This window comes from Stegastes partitus, unplaced genomic scaffold (genome assembly GCF_000690725.1).
Source record: "Stegastes partitus isolate 25-593 unplaced genomic scaffold, Stegastes_partitus-1.0.2 Scaffold586, whole genome shotgun sequence".
Taxonomy (NCBI): Eukaryota; Metazoa; Chordata; class Actinopteri; family Pomacentridae; genus Stegastes; species Stegastes partitus.
This window is the reverse complement of record NW_007578317.1, coordinates 40,799-63,119: the sequence shown is the minus strand read 5'-3', so window position 1 is coordinate 63,119 and position 22,321 is coordinate 40,799. Positions and strand designations below refer to the sequence as shown.

Sequence of the window (22,321 nt, the reverse complement as noted above, 5' to 3'; positions counted from 1 at the left end):
TAAAAAATCTCTCTCTTATTATTCTGTTATTTAGCAAATAGAACTAATGTTAGTAATCCTAACAGACCTAAAGCAGAAAAAGTTTAGTCTGATTTAATGTCAGGCAGTGAGAAAAGAAAAGGTTATGTGTCTTTATACAGTGTATGTACACTTCTGGTGTCAGCTGTACCTGTGATAAGTCAATGCTGGCTCCAAAAAATAGCCAAATGACATATTGGTCAGACTTCACAGTGAAGCATAGCCTTAATGTGGTCAGATTTGTGTTATAGCAACCACTTCAAATATCTGAAAATAAAACACACACACACACAATCATTTTGTGATTTTATTGGATTACATTTATAACACACAAGCTGCTCTCCATGCAAATATATACCACAGTTGATTCAGGGCTAAAGAGTTTGTGCTTTAAGCATATTGGACATTGAATTCAACAGCAGATAAGTTTGAATCAGTCAGCAACATTCTCTTTGGTTCTCTTTACTTATTTCAGAGCAAAACTATAACTTATCACAACTAGTTCTTCACTCGTCCTTCTGTATAACCACTGAAGAAGTTTAAGTTATACAGTACCCCTAAAATGAATATTAGCCTTTGGCCTGTATCTGTACTGTTTTACCAGAATGAACTTTTCCATAAACATCTTTCCAGATTTATTGCACAATACTCCAAATATGTTCTCAATGGAATTAGGCTTGTGTTGTAAGAGAGACTGAAACGGGATATGAACTTATTTTACAAAACAATACATATAAAACCACATTTCCACTATTACTATTGGTCGATTATATGTTTTTAATTGCTTGATTTAAAAATATTGCATTGTTTATATGAGATACATGAGATGTATATGAAAGTAAAGTTTAAAGAGTACTTGCTTAGAATGCACTCCTCAGTAAAATAAACCACTAACCAGTGAAAACCATCTCACACAAATTAGTTACAACTAAACAAAATGAAAAGTTTCACAATTTAATGATCTGTTCTAACAAAGAAAAGCTCACATTTAGTGACTGCAGCTACTGACTAATAGTTTTGGTGTAATTCTGAATGAGACCTTGGAAGAACTGAGGCGTGTTTTTGTGGGGTTGAAAAATAATGATGTAGCATTTGGGGAAAAAGTACCACAACAGAAAGGAGTAGAGACTGGAGAGTACAGCCAGGGCGTTCAGTATTTGGATGTACTTGCCACGATAAAGAATGTACACGGTGGCAAAGATGATCCATGTGAGGATCAGCAGCAGGAGGCAGAAGGTTATGGCTTTGGCCTCGTTGTAGTTTTTCGGCAGATCTTTTCCCATATAGGAGAAAATAAAGCAAAGGGNATATAAGAGATCCCAGCAGACACAGTGGAGCTAGAAAATGCTTCATTGTTGTAGTTGGCGTTTACCCATCTGATGTGGGCTCTTGAAGATGAGCCTCTGCTTTTAAATAGCTGTACAATGCCTGTAATGTCAAGCTCCCAGTGTTCATTTCACTGTTCTTGGGGTTGCATGACTTCAGTTGTTATGAATACATATTTGAAATGGTCAAAAGACAATTTACAAATCAGTATGCAAGACCTATGAAGATGTACAAGACTCCCTCTGATGAGTACAACAAGTGGAACGCCTCAACCCTGAATGAATCCTGATGTTCTTATTTTTAATTTGAACAGCTAGATATTTGATCATATACATAATTCTAAACAAACAGCAGAGATAGACTACATTGAATGTATGGTCCCCAAAGTACAAAGTCTGTTCAAAAAGAAAACCATCACTGTATTGATAGAAAACTAAAAGACCTTTCTGAACATTGTTTGGTCAAATGAAGCCAAAATCAATCTGTTTGGGTCAGATGGGAACCAACATTTTTAGCATGGATCTCATCAGATCAAAGGACATTTTTCCATTTGACTTCAGAGTCTCTCACATTCCTTCTAATGAGCTCTAACCGAGTTTTAATGAGTTTTTATTCACAGTGCTTTTCTCTTTGTCACTTGCCCATAAAACCTTGACATGGTGCAGTTATAGCCCGGAGTACTAATTCACTAGTAACTGGACCTTTCAGATACAGGTGTCTTTACATTACAACCACCTGAGACACATTCACTCTATTCAGATGTTCTCTATTTTACTAATTGACTTCTAGCACCACTTGGCTGTACCTGTGTTAAATTAGATGAACCAGTTTTTTGAATCTGTTTTCACATGGACACAAAAAGGTCTGTTTTTCTAAATTCTTATTATTTAATTAAATGGACCATGAACCGATGTTGAAAGCGATTAAAGGGTAAAGCTTCCAAAGGGGGAGTGAACATTTTTTATAGGCACCGTATATATTGAAGTTTAAATAATTAAAATGTATGTGAGTACGTATCCAAGTGCACAGAAACAACACCTGGAAAGAGCAACCAAAGATGATCTTTTCGTAGGCCTGTGGCAGCTCTATGTTAACCAATGCAAAACCAATTTGCGCTCTTCTTGCTTTGGTACACAAACTATGCATCTAGGTGTGAAAGGTAGACAAGATTTAACTGGAACTGTCAATATCTGACACAAGGACATGTGACCTTGATGTTAATTGTGAAATATTTTCCCCTCATATATGCATTGTTCATATTTGTAAAATGAATAGTTTTCAAAGTGAAAGTTTTGATAGTGTAATGAAACTTTTTTTTATTCTGAATCCAAGCTTTGCTGTAGGGATGAGCTATCAATGACAGCACTGAAGTCAAGATGAGGGTGTAGGATCGCATGCGGCCACAAGCAAATACAGACAAATTAATAAATTATTCAACCCGGTGTCTTTGGTTTATGCTAAAATGCAGCATCCTCTTACAAATGAGTTCTGCATGATCTAACCTTTGGCCACACTGAGGTCATTTGACAGAAGATCATTTGCAATCTCTGTGCATGACAGTGATAGATGGCCAGACCATGAGCTGGAGTCTCACCAAAGTTTGAGTTTGAGTCCTTGTTCTGCTTGAAAGGNAAAAAAAAAAAAAATTTATATTTTAAAATATATATATACACACACAAATCCAGACAACCCTTTGAAACACAAACTTTACAGGAAAATCTTTTGATCCCTTACTACAGTGCTGATCAAAGTTTAGTAATGACAGATTCTCAGCATTCTGATAGAAAACAAAATAAACAGATTCATAGAAAAGAATGTGTGATCGCCACCCACTTCATCCATTTGTTTTAATAAAAGCTCTCAATCTCTGTTTTCTTATGTTTCCTCTGCAAAAGAAAGAGAACAACAGTTTGCTTGGAATGACTATTTACCATGACTTTTCTTTATTTTCTTTTAAAGTAAACACAGATTATAAAGGACTACAACAGCTAGTCTACACAAACCAAATAGACCTCCGTCTTTGAAGGTCAAAGAAAAAAAGGTCATTGGAGTAAACTCTGCTCGATGGTTATCCCAAATTTGCCATGTTATGAAGTGGACTTGAATACTGGCTGTGCTCTTTAAAGACACAGCATGTTTTGAATAATTTCAACAAAATGGCATCAAACAAATCTGAGCTAAAGCAACTTCATTAAACATTTCAAGCTAAATGATGCCCCTCTGAAAATGATGTTAAAAATTTGGTTTACGGAGGTGCTCATCATCACAGTATCCCGTGTATTCGTTAAATTCTACAAAGGCGCAAACGTGGAAAGAACTGATTTGAATTAAGCCGCAGACTACAGGCTACGGGAGACTAAATTAGCTGGGATTAGTGACACCCTCCTTGACTTATGCATTCAATTATGTTGTGGGTTGGTGAAGATTCAAATGAAAGACAATCAGGTGCAAGTGAGAATCAGGATTACATGAGTAGCCAATTGAAGGCAAACAATCAAAAATTATTCGTGTCGATCATTAGAGATTAAATTCCGATGGTTGTTTCTCGGCTTGCTATGAATGCATATTCAAGTGAAATGTAACCAACTTCTCCTAAGTGCCTTCGTCTAGTACAGAGGACTGAGACACTAAGTCAGAGCAGCAGCACATTTTTACTACAAGAGTGAAATGATTCAACTTGAAATCAGTTGCATTGTCGTCAGATTTCACCTTACATCTAGTCACGTTCTTTTGCTACTAACTTTACTTTCAATATATAACTTGTTACAAATAAGTAGGAACAATATAATAATCAAAAGTTGGCAGACGTGGGAGAGAGAGATGTATGATATCACCATCATTGAACAAAAAAAATTAAATTAAAAAAACAAAAAAATCACACATTTTACTGCAAATTTGTTTGAGTGAGGTTCTTTCTTGGTGGCTTTATACTTACCCAATCAGGTTAAAAAGGCAAAAGGCAGCACTTAGTCTCACCTACTACTGAATAATTGCAGAACCAATCATCAAAAAAAACCCAAAAATAATCCTTAATAGACAAAGGCAATATCCCCAGCCTAATTTGATCCGTGCTACTTGTATCCTCATCCAACACTGTGAACCCTGGATCAAAACTCTTTTTTTTTTGTTTTTGTTTTTGTTTTTTCACGTTATGTTTCCATGTGACTGTCCAGCTTACAAAAAAGAAAATAAATCTCTAACCCCTCGTCACTCCCCCACTAGCTGTGACCAATAAATCTTAAATGAGAAAGGTAGGAAGGGTAAGTGGGAGTTTTTAACTAGCAAAAGTTTTCCCTGTGTCTTCCTTGCCTTTGTATGTCCTCTTCCCGTGTGTGAAGGGTAGGTATCTGTACTTGACCATATGCTGGAGAAGGTGGGGAAGGGAAAAAAAAAGAGGAGAATTAGTAAAAGGTATTTGTTCAAACACTTGGAACAACTTAACACCCTTATGACTGAGTGGTTGCTGGTTTTATCCAGTTCACAGAGTATTCAGATATTCAATGTGTGAACAGCACAGATGTGTGAGTGTTTAGCTTTGTCTGAGGCTCAGCGAGTCATCTCTGCTTGAATTTTTGTACTGCATTGTCTGTTTTTCCTGATATTTTATACAACTCACATGCATAATGAGCAGATGTGTTTCTTTACATTGAACACAAACTTTCTTTGTAACCTAAAACACACTTTTTAGATGGACTACAGTGTTTGCATTACACTACTACTGCTTACAATAGTACAGTGCTGCAGTGCCAACATACACAGTCTGTGCAAATGACTGTATGAATATGTATGTTTACCTTAATCTGCCGCTTCATGGTGATGCAAAAGAGCATGATGAAGTACATTACAAGTATGGGCCAAAACACTGGCACATTGAAGGCTTCAAAAAATGTGCAAATCATGGCGATGACGATGCCTTTTGTCGCTGAGTGCCTGGAGAGAAAAGAAACATAACCTCAGTTAAAACAGTGTGACAGTGAACCAGCATCAACTTGAACATTTACTGGCTGCATCATATGCAATACTGTGCAGATCAACAGCAGGACGACAATCTCAAACTTAGAGTTAGAGTCAGTCAGAAAGAACAATCTTTAAGCAACAATGTCTATGGTGTGAGTTCCTATAAATACATTCCATCCAGTAAGATATACAACTGAAAATATCTACAATGTAAGATTTTTATTGACAAAACTCTTCTTAAGATGTCCATAATGTTTTTGTAGATGTTGCTAAAGGACTAGTCAAAGTTCAAATTACTGCAGATACTGCAAATCTTGATGAGTCAGTTTGGTAATTGCACAACGTCATTCAGTGTAAGTCTAAAGGTTTATCAGTAATTTGTTCAGAACTTGTGAGAACAGTGAGGAAGCACACTGATCTTTCTCAATAAAGGATCTAATGCAGGTGGAATACTTAAGGAACTACCTGCCATGTATCTTGATCATCTGTTTGCAAGTGTACCTGAGAGTATTGATGCAGTTTAGGGCTGGTCCGAATAGTAATTTCTGATCTCCGGACGATTTTAAGAACAACTTGGTGATTTACATTTTCAAGCTATAAAAATACTAAAAGGCTTTGATATCGTACAGATGAACCACGTGGAATGAGGAACCAAAGACTATCTTTTCACACATCAGGCAGCCATATGACTAGTCAAAAAACACTTTCCTCTTCCTGTTTCAGTACACAAGAGGACGAAAAATGTCCATAAATATATGACAGGCGAGGTCTAATATAAACTTAAGAAACAATAAAAGAAAGAGAACTGTAGCCTTGATGATGAATTACGAGCATGTTCCTTAATATGACTGCACTTAACTGCTTAAAGATACTTGACTGTTGCTGTGAAACTCTGTCCACCCCTACTCACAAAAGTGTCATCAAAAATTTTTGTATTTAATGTATGTCATGGCCTATGGATGACAGTGATTGCGTAACGATAAAGCTGAGACACTGATATAATATTACATGAGTGTCACAAGATTAATTGAACCCATTATCTTTGGTTTATGCTGAAATGCTACTTCCTTTTCCAAATGAGCTCTGCATGACTTAATTTAGCCACACAGGTAATTCCAAAGAACAAAATTTGCAATCTATCTTTGAATGACAGTGACAGATGGCAGGACCATGAGCTGGACTCTCACCAGAATTTGAATTCAGGCAGCCTCCTGATGAAAGGGCGGAACTCCTCGTTCTGCTTGGTTGGAAGGGATGGGCCCTCATCTGCAGGACAGAGAGGTTGCAGGGTGATGTAATGGCTTTCACATTGTGTAACAACTTGTATGTAAAGCAAAGGCTTATTTGCATCACGTGGATGAGGAACCACATTACAAAAAGTTTTGGAACAATCAGACACTGCAGTGGAACTGACCTCTAACCAACAGAGTTCAATTTGGACACCGTAACATTTAACTTTCTCAGATGTTTCTGTTTGATGTAGTGCTTTATTCTATGACTGTCTGAATGCATTTGTGTGAATGTTAAGTTACACAATTTAAACCAAACACTAGAATTTCAACTCTGTCCTCAAATATACTGTACAAGAGTAAAATAAATGTATAACAGTGTTTTATAGTTTGATGAATCGCTATACTCTGTAAGCTTTTAGAAAAAATACCTTGATATCTACCTGTGTTTTATACGAGAGAGCACTTTTAGTAACATCTGTTTTTACTTTTACCTTTGAAGGAACTGATCTTGAGCATGACTGCAACTACTCAAACGCCTAAATAAACAGGCAGGAAACACCCCAGCAGGTAACCTACTGCCAAGAACACAACATGGCCACATTACAAAAAAAAAAAAACACTTTCATGTAATTCAGTCAACTTGCCTTCATCAAGCAGTGAAGGATCCACTTTTGGCGATAGAAAAGCAATGAACAGGTTGAGATGGTAGATTCCCAAAGCATATGTTACTATATACCAACCCTGAAAAGCAGCAAAGAAAAATCCCCACATTATAAGGGTTTCTGGACAGCGAATTAACATGACAGTGCTGTTGTTAGTAAAAAGTACATACGCCAATGAGCAAAAACATGTTTATAGAATCAGACCAGGTGATTAGACAAAGTTGAAAACACATATGACACGAATGACAGATGAGTCACATATGAACCAAGTTATCTGACCACCCCAAGCAAGGAGCATCACCCCTTTCAAAACAAAACAACAACAACAAAAACAAAGATGTACAGTCACTGTCGTCTTGGAGTGTCCCCCAAGGCATTCGTTCACCTTGGATAAAAATCAGCATAAACATTGATCCATAACAACACAATCTAGTACAACAGCGCAAACTACTAATCAATCGTCTGTTTTTAAAAAAAGTAGGCATTTAAAATTTCACAAAAGCAGTATTTATTACAGTACAAGTGAATTATTTCATAGCAGTATTACTTGCTTTACCGACATCCCTGAGCAAATCTTATAATAAATCTGTGAAAAAAAAAACAACAAAAAACAGTTACCTGTAGTATGTACACTCTGATCATGTAGACAGCAGTAAGTAGTAGAGTGGCTGCCCATCGCACTGCATAGAACGGTGTTGACTTGTCTAGCCATGACTGATAGACCTGTTACAAAAAAAAAACCACATAAAGGAACGATAACTGTAATAACACTGACGAACAAGTAAGACACAACAGTAGAGGAAACACTGCAGATTCTAGAACACACTGAGTCTGTTTCACTTTCAATTTGTGTTTATTTTATGTCGCTATTATTCCTGGGGGGTAAAAACTATGTGACATTAAGAAATTTATTTTAATCCCAAATTATATAAATAACATGTGTATGATCCACATATGGCACATTACCTGTCCAATCCCTGTGAAAAAGGCAGCAACTACTGATGGTTTGCCATGGACTGACTCCCCAGCACTGTCCCCTTCTGACATTCTGCCAGTAAAGATAAGACAAAACAAAACATTTTGATTAGAGGCGCTGATAAGGGTCTTGGCGAATTGAACTGAAACAGACTGTTTAAAATGTGGTGGGTGGTTATCTACTGACACGCTGGGTTGGTTCTCAGTTAAAAAGAAAAAAAATCTGTGCCTGCTTTCTACATGAGGTAATAAAAAAATAGTCCACCCAGTATGACTGATTAAGAAAGAACAGCAATGACCTTTATATAGCACCAGCCTGTCAGAGCAGCAACAACAAAATCTGAGTTTGGTCTCTGTGTTATGTACTCTTTCGATTGTGGTGATGCTAATCCAGACTGTTTTGAAATACCTGTTTCCATCAGCTGCACATGAAGAGTACACAGAGAGATTTAAATGATATCAGTGTAGTTAGATAACTCCAATAGGGTATACGACCTAGCTAACAGAATATAGCAGTGCCTCTCGTAACATTAACAAATCAAGTTGCTACTTTTGTGACTTAAATGCAACCACAGGTGCCACATGAAGCTATTTTTACTCAGTAGTCAGAAATCCAACGATTGTGAGTAGGACCGTGAATCTTCTAGACATCGTTAGCCGGGTGCCAGTCTAAACTCACTGTAGCGTGAGGTCACGTTTTAGACAGTTGTTTACCAACAGTGTCGGGTTGCTACAAAGATTACAGGGCATTTATTGATTCATTTTGTGTGTAATTTACCTTATAAAGGCAGGAGCGCGTAGAACTGTACGTGGTGGTAGCTAGCCTATGTGCTACATAACTAGCTAACAGGCTTTAGGCAGTGAGGAAGACATCTAGAACGTCATACTTTAAAAACATAGATTGGCTGAAAAACAATGACGTGATTGGATTTCAAACAAATACGTGAATAACTGTCAGCAATGTTTTATCTGTGATATTATTTTAAATTCATCGCGTTAGCTTCCAAATTAGCCCTGGGAATAGCTAACTAGCCATCCAAATGTACATTACCTTTGGCCCAAATTATTGCTTGTATGGGATATGTAGTTTTAGTAAAGGTTCAGTTCACTCTTACCGGGGCGCAAATACAGTTGCGTAACTACATTTCCCATAATTCAACTTTATCCCACATTAAACCCTGGCAAGAGAAATTGTAGTTCGATACTCTCTGTCTTTGAGTTGGTAGCATTGTCTATGTGGGCACATTAGAACTACAAATACCATAAAGGAATTCGAAGAGTTGACAGCTCACTTCCGGAGATACGGTACTACGTTGCCAACGACTCCACAGCTAGCAAGCTAGCACAGTAAGAAAAAGAACTATTCTCTCGTAACCACGTCCATATTCACTGAATAATACAATCGTTTACTAAATTGTTTCGTAAATTAATGCTCTGTCCGCGTCTCTCGGTTGTGTTTGCAAGTACAGCGAAAATAATCAATGACAGCCATTTCTTACCTGATACCGCCGCTGTGTCACTACCCGGTTCTACCTAGCTAGCTAAACTAGCCACCTCCTGTGAAAACCGATGTGAACACGTCAGTACTTCCGTGAGGATTCGAACATACGGCAGGCAGGATAGTAGAGCCCCGAGTCTGATGCAGCACTGAGCAAGTTAAGACTGCAGTCAGTGGTCCCTGAACGAACTCAACTAATGCGCATTCCAACTCAGGTAATACATACAAAAACATCGCAATACATGCTAAATTAAACTTTGCTCTATACCTTAGACAGCTGACTTAAATGCGCATCCAAATACAACTCAGACCACTAAATCGAAAACCGTTTTTTTTTTTTAAACTTTAGTAAAGAGAGACAATGACGGCAAGTGCTTTGATCCATTTAATCCATGATTTAACAAAAACACTGAACTTAACAACCTTAGAAACTAATTAACATACCATTGAACAGCAATACATAGGTACACATCTTAATAATTTTTTACAAAACTGATAACAAAAAATCTTACAGAATATTAAAACACAATATATATTTACAGTGTGATAATGCATAATACTGATAATCCTAAATTCTTTCACTATTAAAGCATTAAAGTGCTCTTTCTCTATGACTTGGTGGATGAAATGATCTGGTTCTTTGCAAGTAAAAGGGTCTTAGAAAATGGCTGCAGGTCAGGTACATTTTTTTTTTTTCATGGTACGAAGTCACGTACTCACTTTAAATAAACCTGACAAGAAATTGCACCACAATTTATCATGTTGGCTGGCAATCTAGAAGTAAAAATGGAATGTTGCTATTCAATATCTACAAACAAGTGCTATGAAGATATTGTACACAGATAGCTATAATCAATATATGAGGACCTTGCCCTGCAAGGTTTTTCAAAATACACAGAGAAGGACAAAAATACTACTGTCTCGTCTAGTGTTTTGATATACAGGGACTGCTCTTAATTTATTATTTACATATCTAATTAAATCCCTGCTATTGAGATGTAATACTGTTTCTGATATTTTGTTTCGTAGTGTTACTTTACAAACACTAACACCGTTACTTCCTATGACGTGAAAAGTAGAAGCAATCCCAAATTTTTGAAAATACGTGTTGATGTTCACACTATTAATGCCAAAGCACATGAAACAATTCTTAACAATGAAATGATAAAGGCATACTGAACTAAAAGTCATCACAAATATAGCCATTTAAAACTACACATGACTGTGTTCCCCATATCTACCGAGTTTGATTTACTATTCAATTCTATACATTTTGTTAAACCAGATGATACATCATTTTGATTCTAAATACTAATTTTCAACCACAACTATTTCAAAACATTTAAAAGATACAGTATATACATTTGTACAAGTTTAAGAAAACTGAAAGAAAAATAAATAAGTCAGCTGAGAACTATTTTTTCGTATCCAAACACAAAATGGAAACTGAGAAGTTGCTGGTGGTGATAACTGTTTTTACATTTGTGCAACTGTGAACATTATTGTGTAAATGAATGCTGTAAAAGAAAATATGTCACGTATCATTACACAGTGCACACAAACAACATTTCCCTGCGCTTATCAGAGTCCCATAAAGTATAGTCCAGACCATAGTTGTTAAGCATTGTCATGGCAATGCTATTGTCAAAGTCGTATTTGCTATGTTGCCTAGAGAAATAATCTGTCATCTCCTGTTCAATCTTGTACAACCACAAAATACAGAGTGCACAGGAAAGTGCGTTAACACACTGAAAATGACCTCTTTTCAAAATGGAAGTTGATTCTCTGCAAAAGCATCGACTGAAATACGACATTAACACCTAAAAGCACATTTACAGACCCTATCCGTGTGATTTTACTCTGTAATAGGCTGATGCTGACAATAACATTAGGAAAGCAGTTCCAGGATTCGTTTTGCTCTCAGTGAACATCACTTTCCATGAATTCCTCCTTGATGGAGTGCTTGCTACGTGACACCTTGCAGTCAGGCATGTCGAATCCAAAGTCACCCCACTCGTCACCAGCTGTCGCCATCCCTGACGGGCCGACAACACCGGACCTGTTGGGGATAGTGATAGTGTGGCGGACACGAAAGTGCACGGCCTCCATGACGCGCTGGCGTTGCAGTTCCCCACCTGCAGCTCCAATGGCTGCCATCGCTGAGGCCGCCATGTTGCTGCTGGAGCGAAGCAGTTGTTGGCCGTGGTAGTCATGGTGATGAGTGGAGGTGGGCAGCTGGAGCTGAGCACCTTGTTTCAGGTCCTGCAGACCTCGCCAGATGACAAGGCGGGATTGCTCTGGTATCTTTAGTGCACCTAAATCCTGGTGAAGGCACACAGACATTGTAAGAGTGTAGGCATGTAATAGACAACTAACGCAATAAGTGTGCATGCACATCCTGAAGTGTTTACTTGTAGATACATCATTACTATTAATTCAAAACTCAACAAGCCACCTTTAATAAAATGAACTAAATTAGACTTTCCAAAAAATGTTTTCTGTGATATTTTTTTTTACTGCATTCTTGTGCTTTTCTGTTTTCTGTTACTATTTGCTCTTTCCTTTAATGTGTCTTCTCCCTTTTTTCAGTTATTTATATGTGAAGCTCAATGCACGTAAAAAGTAATATACTAATAATTAATTCCTCTGTAAGGTTTTGCAGTGCTTCAAAAGAGTGGTTACCTCCATGGTGAGAGTTTGGAGATGGTAGAGAGACTGCAGGCCTTGGGAGGTGAAGTACTCAATGAAGTTCTGGCAGCCCAGACTGGTGAGAAAACTGTATGGGGAGAAAAGCAGGGCTGCTTAGAGCACAGCTACAAAACTGAAAGTTGGACTGAAATAGAAACATCAGCTTCATTAACCTCGATGAAAAGTGCAGTTGTACTTGAGTAGAAAAAAAATATTATTCCAACTTGATAATTACTGTTAGCATTTACTTTAAGAAAGAACTGACACATGTAATTTGGTTGTGTCACATGTCGTTATCTTACTATGTAGTGAAAGTTTTTATAGTTTATTCCAAAGCTGAATGATAGATTTAAGGTGCAGATTTAGCCTCAAATGTACAGAAACGATACATCTTGATAGATGCAGTGAGAATAAGCCATAAACATGCATTTATATTAATGATTCATAAGGCCATTCTTGCTTTGGTGAAGAACTTTTATTATAAATACATGAAGTGTTAAATTCTTATTAAAATACAATATAACTGGAAAAAGAAGCTGACTATACAATTTAGTGGTTCAATTGACATAACAGTGTAGAAAACAAAACGAAGGACAAAGTCTGCTGTATCAAAAATGTTAAATTTGCGTTAGCGAGTCCAGCGACTGCATTGGCACAATATCTTTTAAAAAAAAATCTAAAAAAATAAGAAAAACGTGTTGAATTAAATAGAAGTTAAACATTTCTTTTGAAGAAAATTTGCTGTGGTGCATTGCAAAGGATGGCTGTACACACAGAGACAGGATTTTAGTTCCAAGTATACGACAAACAGTTTGAGCTTTTTGAGTAGATAACAAACCCACTGGCAGCCCTAGTGGAGGTCTACAACTCATGAGCAGCTTGGTTGCATTCATAGAATAAAAAGACATGAATAATGTGCTGTTTTTTTAATGAAAACTTGATCAGCATTTTAGATTTAGACATTTACAAAAGCAACTAGATATTTGAGGTTGCTTGTTGCTATCTTACTGTACTACTCTGGACAGGACGGGTTTTATAGAATAACGACCAAAATTTGGACACAGCTAAACCAAAACATACTTTTTACTTTTACCCAAAACATCACTGACTTCACTTAACATCCTACCACTTATTTCCATGCTGCCAGTTCTCCAGTAGACCTTCACTATGGCACCAGCTAAAGGTGCTTCGAGGTTTGTGATGTAATTGCAAGCCTTTACAAAGCAGCCATAATATTCTGTATAACACAGGTCAATCTAGACATATTTTGCGGCAAAAGGTAACTTTTCCAAAAGAAAAAAAAAAAAATGTCAGTTAAAACTTATATGAACATGGCCAAACAAAGTAGCTGTTTAAGCAACAGCATGTCACTATGGTTCACATTTACCACAACAAGTGCAACTGATTGTCTGCTGGCCTTTTACAGGAGGATAAAGGAGTGTCATTGGAGGGTGAGGTACCTGACGAGGCTGGGGTCAGGGTTATACGGAGGGGGTGGGCTGCAGTGGGAAGCAGACACTATATTCTGACTGCTGTGGCCACCGTTCATTTCACCATTGGCCTGCATGTGGTTGCTGTTGAGCATGTTTGACCCTGTGAGAAAGAGAGAAGTGAGCAAAGAGATAATGAGCAGCAAACTGGAACATAGAAAGGCACTGTGAAGTTTCATGTCAAATTGAAGTGTTGCATGAGTAAATCTAGTTTGATCTGATTCACATACATAGATTCTCACCCATATGACCTATGGAAGGAGGGGCGGTATGGTGTTGCTGGGGCTGCTGTCCCACCAGCTGGTTGACTGATTGTTGTTTGCTGAGGCCTCCTTGAGGATGCAGCTTGTTCATGTTGGACAGTGGAGAGTAAGAGGACGGGGACGGTATATGGCCCCTAGTGGAAAGAGAAGAAATTTGAGAAAAAGAGGTTGAAGGATGTTTCAAAGTTTGATAAAGTGAACAAGGCTCTAAATTTGCATGCTGTTCATTCTACTCTCTTGCAGTTGTGATTCACAGAGAAGCAAAAAGTTTTCTTATGAGCCTTCAGTGTGTGTACATGTGCACTGGTTGATCAGATCCTTTCGGTCACAATGTAAGTGCAGTATGTCTGTTTAAAGCCAAGTATTTGGGTGGTGGTGTTTCTGTGTGTATGGTGGAGTTACTCACGGTCTCTGCAGCAGCTGCTGCTGTGTTTGTTGTCTGTAGGAGTCCACCAGTGGCTGTGGCACCAGCTCCACCAGCTCCAAACTGTCTTTGATCTTCATCAGCAGCTCAAAGTTCTCACGACCACGAACCTGCACACAAACACAACACGTAGAGTAAGATAAGGCAGCCAGGAGGTAAAAGAAGGTAATGACTCATGAAATCATACATTAAAAGTGGTACACGTGTCCAGTGTTTGGGGAAAAAAAAAAAGGCATTGGATTCTCTTGTTAGTCTGCGAAAATATTTTCTACATACTACAGATAAGTGTGTGAAAGGCTCTTACTGGAATATAGTAAATCTCTTCTTCTCCATGCCGTCTCTTCCTCATGTTAATGTTTGGACTGGGAATATTTGGTGGACTCTGTTTAAAGTCTGAAGACAAAAGGAACAGAACCATAATCAATCAACCAACCATGATGTATAACAACGTCAGAATGTCACTGACTCTCTAACTCTTCAAATGTGCAGGTTTGTTTCAGTTTAATTTGACTCACTGCGTTTGTTGGCACTGCCATTTTTGGCCACACTCTCATTCAGGGCCTGTTGTTCCCTGAAGTGGTCCTCATCAGCTTTGCGGTCTCGGCCTGGGCATGCACATATCCGACCTTCAAATGACCTTCTGCCCAACACTTGGCCACTGCAGAGAGAATTTTTGATAGAAAACATATTAATCAAGACATGTTTTTTTTGTTGTTTGTTTATTTGTTTTAAAGTAGGCTCTCTAATGTTTGAGACATCTCTGTGGAACAATGATGGAAAAGAAAGATCAATGAACATCTGCTCAAGAGGCTAAGAATGCCTCCGACTGTCACCTTAGTAGGTTTCTACCTGAGAGCCGGGCAATTAGAGCAACTCCTTTCCTCTGAGTGCAGGTGATAGTGCAGGACAGTCATGTTACAGATGCTAGCATCACAAGATCGCCTAGAAAATGGTCTACCTGAATTGCTAGTGAGCAGGTAGCTCTGATTATCTGGTCAGCAGAAGAAAGAAAGATCACACTGACAAAACTGACTATGCCGGGGTAGGATGGGAAGTGAGGATGCAGCAGAGAAGACTGTAAAGACAGCAGGTGTCGGATGTGGAGTCTCTTTACTGATTTGGCCAAATATATTGGCTCAGCAGCTGCAGAGTGTGAATCTGATCACCTGACCAAGGCAGCTGGATGTAAAGAAGTAGGCACTCCTCGTTGTAGGTAAACTTACAGTTTTCATTAAACTGGTTTTGTTTTTGTACAAATGTGTGCTTTTGTACATTTGTAAATTCAAACAAAACACATTGCAAGTAAGAACTAAATCACAGCGAGTTTCAAGAGCTGAGAGTGTCTTGGTACAGTCAAAGAAGTCCAGTAAACTGTTTGAACTGAGCGTATGTATGACTTTTAAATAAGTTGACTTACTCCCTGGTTTCCAGAGTGATGATGATGAGGATGGGTCTCCTGTTCATGCCGCCCACACAGCTGCTGTTGCACATAAAATTGTACAGGATGGTGGTAAACTCAGTCCCCACCTGAAGCACAAAACAACAAAGGATGTAAGCTTTGTTGGTTTAGTCTATCTCACATTTATCAAGGAATTTACATTTTTTTATTGCTCAAGTACTATATTTCTCTAAACACCAATTCACCACCAGAGGGAAGTGTTGCAGTGCACTTTGATAAGAGGCCAGACAATTACGCTTCTCACTTCTCTCCTCAGGTGCAATCAGACATGACGATATCTCCTGCTTGTTTGGACATGCCTGCAATCTTTATTTATAGATGTGCATTCTAAGTAGTCCACTGAAAAAATGGCTGTTTCTTTGGAATGAACTTGACTGATCCATTGTGTCTTGTCTCTGGTTGAATGTACAAAATACTGGGGACATCTTTCAGATACTGAGATGTACTTTTGCAAAATCAGCATCTCACAATCGTCTGATTATCCTGTCCTGATCATCATTTTATACTTTTATAGGTTCAATAACAGATATCAACCAGAATTCACCTCATCGGTAGACTTCATGAAAACTGTAAATATCCCAGGTATTTTGTACGTGTACATTTAAAAGGCATGGAATCTTAAAAAGAAAAAAGAATAATCGTGAAAAATGCCAATATGACACCATTCATCAGAAATAATTGTCTGTATTTCAGTAGTACAGCCACCATATTTCATCAGAATGACATTATTCTACATGCTCTATTTTAAAAAAAAATCACCAAAATATAAAATGTTTGCTCTAACAAAAGAAATGTGTTAATTTCAGCTTCAGGCTGTGTTTACACAGTGCAGATAGGAGACAAGTATGGAAACAAGCCAAAAATGTAAACAGGTACAAATCTATAGTGTGTTGAACCCTTATTTTTCTCCAGTACTGGTAACACCTGGGGACACTGGGATGAATGCTGTACATGTTGATTATATTTTTTTGTTAAATAAAAAAAAGGGGCAATCATCAAGTTAAAAGTTTCTGATATATGGCATTCTAACTTTTCTATACTGCACAAAACACATTGTTAAGGTCTCTGTACTTCTGGGCATGGTTGTGCTGTTTCCCGAGAGGTGCACAAATGTATAATGCAGTAAAAAAAATTGAGCCCACAGTGACTAAATATGTGACAGAAGCAAAAAATGCCCAGAAACTGCTTGGGCTTCAGAGGGTTAAAGTCATGGTTTGGGTCTCTTGTCGCATTGTGTGTCTCTCTTTTCTAAAAGACATACAGCAGCTGATGAACCACCAACCTGTGGAGCCTCGTAGGGCACGAAGACGCTCTGCCGACCAGTGACGGGGTCGTCCACATACTGACTGAGGTTGTTTCCCTCCACTCGGATCAGGTGGCTGGCCGGGGCTACTTGACCTGAGGAGAGAACGATGAAGGAGAAGTGAGGATTAAATTGGTTGAATAAGTTGAAGCATCAAAAACAGCAAAGAACCAGTCTTGTTGATCGTACCATCATTGAAGTCTCGCCCCAGCTCGTGGTTGGGGCATCGTTTGACCACTTCTGTGATGTGCTCTGCCTTCTTGTAGACAGGCATGGCTCTGATGATGCTGCCATGTGGTGGAGAGGAGGACAGCTTGATCTGGATTGGACATGTTTTGGCAATCTGACAGTAGAGCTTCTTCAGCAAAGGAGAGTACTGGGTAGGAAAACAAAACACACACAAACACACACAGGGGCCATTTCAAATGATTGATCTGAGCTTATAAATGACATTTTTATGAGTGTGTGAGAAAAAGCAAAAGCGAAGGTTCCAAGATGAACGCGCTTTCAGCGTCATGCATTCTCAAAACATCACAGTCAGTCAAAGACGCTTTACAGTCGGATGAGCTTTGCACTGCCAACTGTAGGTTTTTCTTTTCTTTTTAAATGTGAACTTCCAATTTTGAGATGATGCATTTTGTTACTGTTCATAAAATATTCAAAATACATTATAGCATTGTATATAATGATAATAATGACATTATTAATAAAGAATCATATCTGCATTAGTTATAAAGTAAGCCTCAATTAATGCATACCTAAACACTGACATTTTTTTCAACAACATCTGGAAAGCAAATTTAAGACATCAAAGTGATTAGGAACTTTTTTCACTCATTGTTTTATAAAAGCTCTCATGAACTAGTCATGGCTCAACCTGAGGAGGAAAAAACAGTCCGAGGTTGAATCCTAAAGGCGATGCCACCACTGATATCATAGTAAAAGACCTTAAGAAGTCTTGTTTAAAATTCATAAGGTCTTCATCAAACTATGTGAATTGCTATGAGATGACATATGTTGTGAATAAGTGATATATAAATAAAATTTAATTGAACTGAACGAAACTTAACATTTCAGGAGGTGGAGTGAAAATAACATACTTTTGAAGTATGAACTCATCTATCAGCAAAAACATCTTAAATAACAGAATACAAGGTGGACAAATGAAAAGCTACGCAATAAAATTATAATAAAAGAGCAGAGGACACTGTAATTATCACATAAAATCATGACTGGAGAGCAAATTGTGTCATATGAAGAAGGGGAGAGTATGAATGGAGAGTGAAAATACACAAGGACTGTAAAACAGTCAGCAGTAAATTTCAGTCTGTGTTGTAAAGGTAATTACTGTGTTATTAGAATGGATGATTATTATCCAACAGACTGGGTTTGTGAGCAGTAATATAAATTCTGCAAATGATGGCGGAAAAGTGGAAGTTCAAAAGGACAGATGAAATGGATAAAAAAATGATTGCTTACAAAATATGAACATAAGTGGGACAATAACAGAAATGCTTAGAGAATCGTACAGCAATAGAAAAATGCTGATGTACTTTACGCCAGGCCTTTAATGACTCCTCAGTTTGCAAGCATTCACAAATGCATCTGTGCGTGCATGTGTGCCAATACCAATGCATTCAAAAACCTCACAAGGAATGGAAAAGCCTTAACATGCCCCAACACAGTCACAAAATCTTAAAAATATTTCACGTGGAAAACAGACTTTCCAGAAAAAGGACTTAAAAAGTCTGCTCTGTCCTGTGTAGACTTGCTATAATGGGCACGGACACAAATGCAACAGCACACCCTATGGCAGAATGCTGCATATGATAAAAAAAAAAATAAAAATCTGTGAGAGAGACAGACTGATGATGAATGGCACCACTGGAACCCATCCAGTTACATGGTCTGCACCTTAAATCACCAGAATCCCATTTATAGTGTCAAATGCTACATAATAAATTTGTTGATGCAATAAATAATAAGCTCCATTCATGAGTGCTTTTTTGGAATTTGTTTTAAACCCTGGTATTAGCTATATCTTTTAGTCCAATATCCTTCTGCAAGGTAGCATACCACCGATTTTACAAATGAGGGTCAATTTACATAACAAGGACGACTGTTATTTATAAGAATTTCTCAGTTATATCAAACTTCCCTCTCTGTATTACTTTATCTTTGAAAAAAAAAACACATTTCCTGTTTCTTCCCATTTATTTCAAACTTACCCTATAAGCTCATGCTTGAATATTAATTCATCCTTCTGTACCTTACCTGGACTCACAATGACGCTTAAGGAATTTATGATTTTTCTATCTACGTTAATTCTCCCAATTTAAATGTCTCCGATTTGCTTTTGGCCTCGTGACAACTGGGAAAGAGTCATTCCAACAGCTCCTTGGATTACTTGTTGTGACACCATTACTAAGCCTCACACACACTGCAAACTCTCTCACACACACACATGCCATGAGCACTCCCTTTAGGGCAATGGAAATACCTGTGCACAACATTACCTTTTCCCACTTAACTTTGCCTAACAAGTCTCAACAGCGCGTCCATACCATGAATAAATAATTTTTGGGAGATGCAACAGCCAGACAGACTTCTCATTTACACACTTGGGGACTTTTCTTGCCGCACCTATCGTGTCTAGAAAACTAATCCATTGGGTTGTTTACCAGCAGAATCACAGCAGAAAGAGCCTCACTGTAGAATACTGACTGGGTTTCATATTGTGCCCAACATTACGAGTGAAATGTTGGTAGTGTCCCTGCAAATGTCAGGAGTTGAAGATTGTTTTCTGTGTCACATGAATATCCTTGAACTATTTACCTTTCCTTAGAGCTTTTTAAATCACATAATCACTATATTATGCATTTCTCTTCTACTCTAAAACATGTTTTCAGTACAACAGAGCATGCATTAAAAATCCACGATTATATTTTGTGATTTTAGTCTTCCAGGACACACAGATTCCTCAACTTATCCTGACTAGTGTGTACCTGCAGCATGTGTGCATGAGTTCAGATCCATGTGTGTATGTCAGAAGGGACGGATTAATAAGAGAACTAGAGTATCTGATGAGTATCTTCTTGTACAGACAAGAGATGGTGACTGATGAATAGGATGGGCTTTGTTTCATGACACCAGACGTGAAAAGAAAGATAAAGAGAGAGAGAACAACCACCAGCAAATACTTGTGTACTTGTGAGAACAGAAGACTGAAACTGCGAACTAGTGAAGAAGTATTATTAGAAGGTTAGATTCTTCAAATTAAATTGCTAAATGTAAATGTAAATTTTTTTTAATCTTCTTGACTATAAACTGTGGCCAATCTCACCATTTGTAGGTGACACCCATGAACATCTTTATGTGATATCAGACTATTAACATGAACAAGCTCTGCAAGAAACCACTTTGCTTTTTAATTGCTTTTTATGGACTGAAAACCATCAACCGCTAAATGCACAGCAAACAGTCATATGTGCATTTTTTAAAAATTTTTTTTTTATATTCTTGCTGCTGTTTTTTTTTTTTTTTGTTTACTATGAAAACTGCAATGCAAATGTAGTTCTAAAATACATGGCTGTATCAGTAGCTGGAGCACATGTTTACTCAGATGTGCTCATCTCTGGATAGAAACATCCAGAAATGCATCCCCAAGTGTTCCGATGTGATCAAAACTTTCCAAAACCACTGCATAATGCTCTGACTACGTATTTAGATGTCAGTTTTCATTGCATATGCATCCATCCGTCCATCCGTCCATCCATCCATCCGTCCATCCATCCGTCCATGCTTCAACATGGTGGACTGGTGAGGGCAGGTCCTGACAGGCTCCTGGAGACTAAGTGATAATTGCCAGACCGTCATCCATATACACAAGAAACAGCTTGCCCGCTGTGAATTCGCTTAACAAATCTCAGATACGTTTTATGCACATTCAGACACACATGTGCAGACAGACAGGCACGCACACCCACACACACACACACACGCACATGAACACACACACACACGCACATGAACACACACACACACACACACACACACACACACACACACTCTACTTTTACAGTCTGTGATTACACTGTACTGAAATCAGTTAGATTTGTATCAGTGTAGATTTGAATCATTCATTTCTTTTTGTTGCTGTTTGTCTCTGAGACTTTGCAGATTTTGAAAAAAAATTAATTGACTTTAAGGACAATATCTTTTTATATGTTCCATCATAACTATTTAGTCAGACATACTGGAACCTTTGTTCTTCACACAAGTATAGAGTCGCAGAGGAAACCTTCTGATTTGAATCTAGTCAGCACACACATAGATAAAATACTATAAACTAGAGTAAGTTGACAAGATACACAATGCCTCAGTGATGCATTTACAGTTCTTGTACTGTCCATAGGATGTTAAAAGTTTACTCTTTTAGACAGCATAACACACACACAGTGTTAAACCGTGTGTTTTGCAACACACAGCAGAAAAGAGCAAATGTTTAACATACAAATATCCTAGATTGTTAGCTCCCTGATCCAGAATATCTCCTGACCAATCCTGATACTAAACTATGTACACTGTAGCACAGGGATGAAAGTAATTAGTAGAGAATCAATTTTTATTTTATTTTTTATTTTTTAAATCATTGTCTGGGTGTCTATAAAAGCCAGTACAAACGGAATCACATGAAATCATGCAGTTACTGAAGCCACATGCGAGTTGGAAATCTTCCTCATCGACTATGTTTTTCCCAGATTAGATGCTTGGCAGGAAGATCAACGGTGATGTGGCCGTGGATGATGCATGGGGAAAGGAAGGGAAGGATGCATTGTGCAGGACGTGTTGGGACCTGAGTCCTAACGGAGAGAAGCTAATAGCTGGGAAGAGCAGCTTCTGACAAGCCGCTCTGCAGTGCATGCTCGAGCCTGCATCCCCAGCGCATCACACCCCCTACTAGTCCTGACACATACTGTACACACACACACACACACACACACACACACACACACACACACACACA

General features: G+C 38.0%; 4 protein-coding genes across 9 annotated transcripts in view; 1 reads left to right on the top strand and 3 right to left on the bottom strand.

The window, feature by feature from the left end:
* The window catches only part of LOC103362597 (taste receptor type 1 member 1-like), a 19,966-nt gene extending 18,665 nt beyond the window's left edge, over positions 1 to 1,301 (bottom strand). Inside the window, exon 1 of the mRNA XM_008288996.1 lies at positions 1,126 to 1,301. Within this exon, the coding sequence (XP_008287218.1) occupies positions 1,126 to 1,301 (176 nt within the window). The remainder of the gene's footprint in view (positions 1 to 1,125) is intronic.
* A 1,681-nt stretch (positions 1,302 to 2,982) lies between these two features.
* On the bottom strand, positions 2,983 to 9,738 carry rer1 (retention in endoplasmic reticulum sorting receptor 1). 3 transcript variants are annotated; one of them, XM_008288978.1, is made up of 8 exons: positions 9,670 to 9,738; positions 8,162 to 8,243; positions 7,814 to 7,918; positions 7,178 to 7,274; positions 6,489 to 6,567; positions 5,139 to 5,274; positions 4,654 to 4,708; positions 2,983 to 3,230 (listed from the first exon to the last, which is right to left on the bottom strand). In XM_008288978.1, exons 2-8 carry the CDS (start codon positions 8,240 to 8,242, stop codon positions 3,220 to 3,222), a joined length of 564 nt encoding a protein of 187 aa, XP_008287200.1. In that variant the 5' UTR covers position 8,243; positions 9,670 to 9,738; the 3' UTR covers positions 2,983 to 3,219. The 3 variants fall into 3 exon arrangements, with proteins under 3 accessions (XP_008287200.1, XP_008287198.1, XP_008287199.1); XM_008288976.1 differs by lacking the exon at positions 2,983 to 3,230 and having other exon boundaries at positions 3,254 to 4,708; XM_008288977.1 differs by lacking the exons at positions 2,983 to 3,230; positions 9,670 to 9,738 and adding an exon at positions 8,949 to 8,979 and having other exon boundaries at positions 3,254 to 4,708.
* A 302-nt stretch (positions 9,739 to 10,040) lies between these two features.
* The window catches only part of tp73 (tumor protein p73), a 27,539-nt gene continuing 15,258 nt past the window's right edge, over positions 10,041 to 22,321 (bottom strand). For 2 of the 4 annotated variants that reach the window (XM_008288970.1, XM_008288968.1), the window contains 10 exons: positions 17,485 to 17,671; positions 17,275 to 17,390; positions 15,951 to 16,060; positions 15,049 to 15,191; positions 14,838 to 14,926; positions 14,516 to 14,643; positions 14,089 to 14,243; positions 13,817 to 13,949; positions 12,351 to 12,444; positions 10,041 to 11,990 (listed from right to left, as the gene is read on the bottom strand). In XM_008288970.1, coding sequence (XP_008287192.1) covers positions 11,589 to 11,990; positions 12,351 to 12,444; positions 13,817 to 13,949; positions 14,089 to 14,243; positions 14,516 to 14,643; positions 14,838 to 14,926; positions 15,049 to 15,191; positions 15,951 to 16,060; positions 17,275 to 17,390; positions 17,485 to 17,671 — 1,557 coding nt within the window. In that variant the 3' untranslated portion in view covers positions 10,041 to 11,588. Of the gene's footprint in view, positions 11,991 to 12,350; positions 12,445 to 13,816; positions 13,950 to 14,076; positions 14,244 to 14,511; positions 14,644 to 14,837; positions 14,927 to 15,048; positions 15,192 to 15,950; positions 16,061 to 17,274; positions 17,391 to 17,484; positions 17,672 to 22,321 lie in introns of those variants that run through there. The other 2 variants (XM_008288967.1, XM_008288969.1) reach the window with 2 other exon arrangements.
* The window catches only part of wrap73 (WD repeat containing, antisense to TP73), a 36,347-nt gene continuing 31,370 nt past the window's right edge, over positions 17,345 to 22,321 (top strand). Inside the window, exons 1-2 of the mRNA XM_008288972.1 lie at positions 17,345 to 17,415; positions 17,562 to 17,675. The gene's annotated coding sequence lies outside the window, so the exon portion shown is untranslated. The remainder of the gene's footprint in view (positions 17,416 to 17,561; positions 17,676 to 22,321) is intronic.

Excerpts from the sequence above, each read along its gene's own strand:
- rer1 (XM_008288976.1), bottom strand. The coding sequence starts at position 8,242 with ATGTCAGAAGGGGACAGTGCTGGGGAGTCAGTCCATGGCAAACCATCA. Across the intron at positions 6,568-7,177 it reads TCCTTCACTGCTTGATGAAG|ATGAGGGCCCATCCCTTCCA; the intron begins GCAAGTTGACTG and ends TCTGTCCTGCAG. Across the intron at positions 4,709-5,138 it reads CCATGAAGCGGCAGATTAAG|CATATGGTCAAGTACAGATA; the intron begins GTAAACATACAT and ends CACCTTCTCCAG.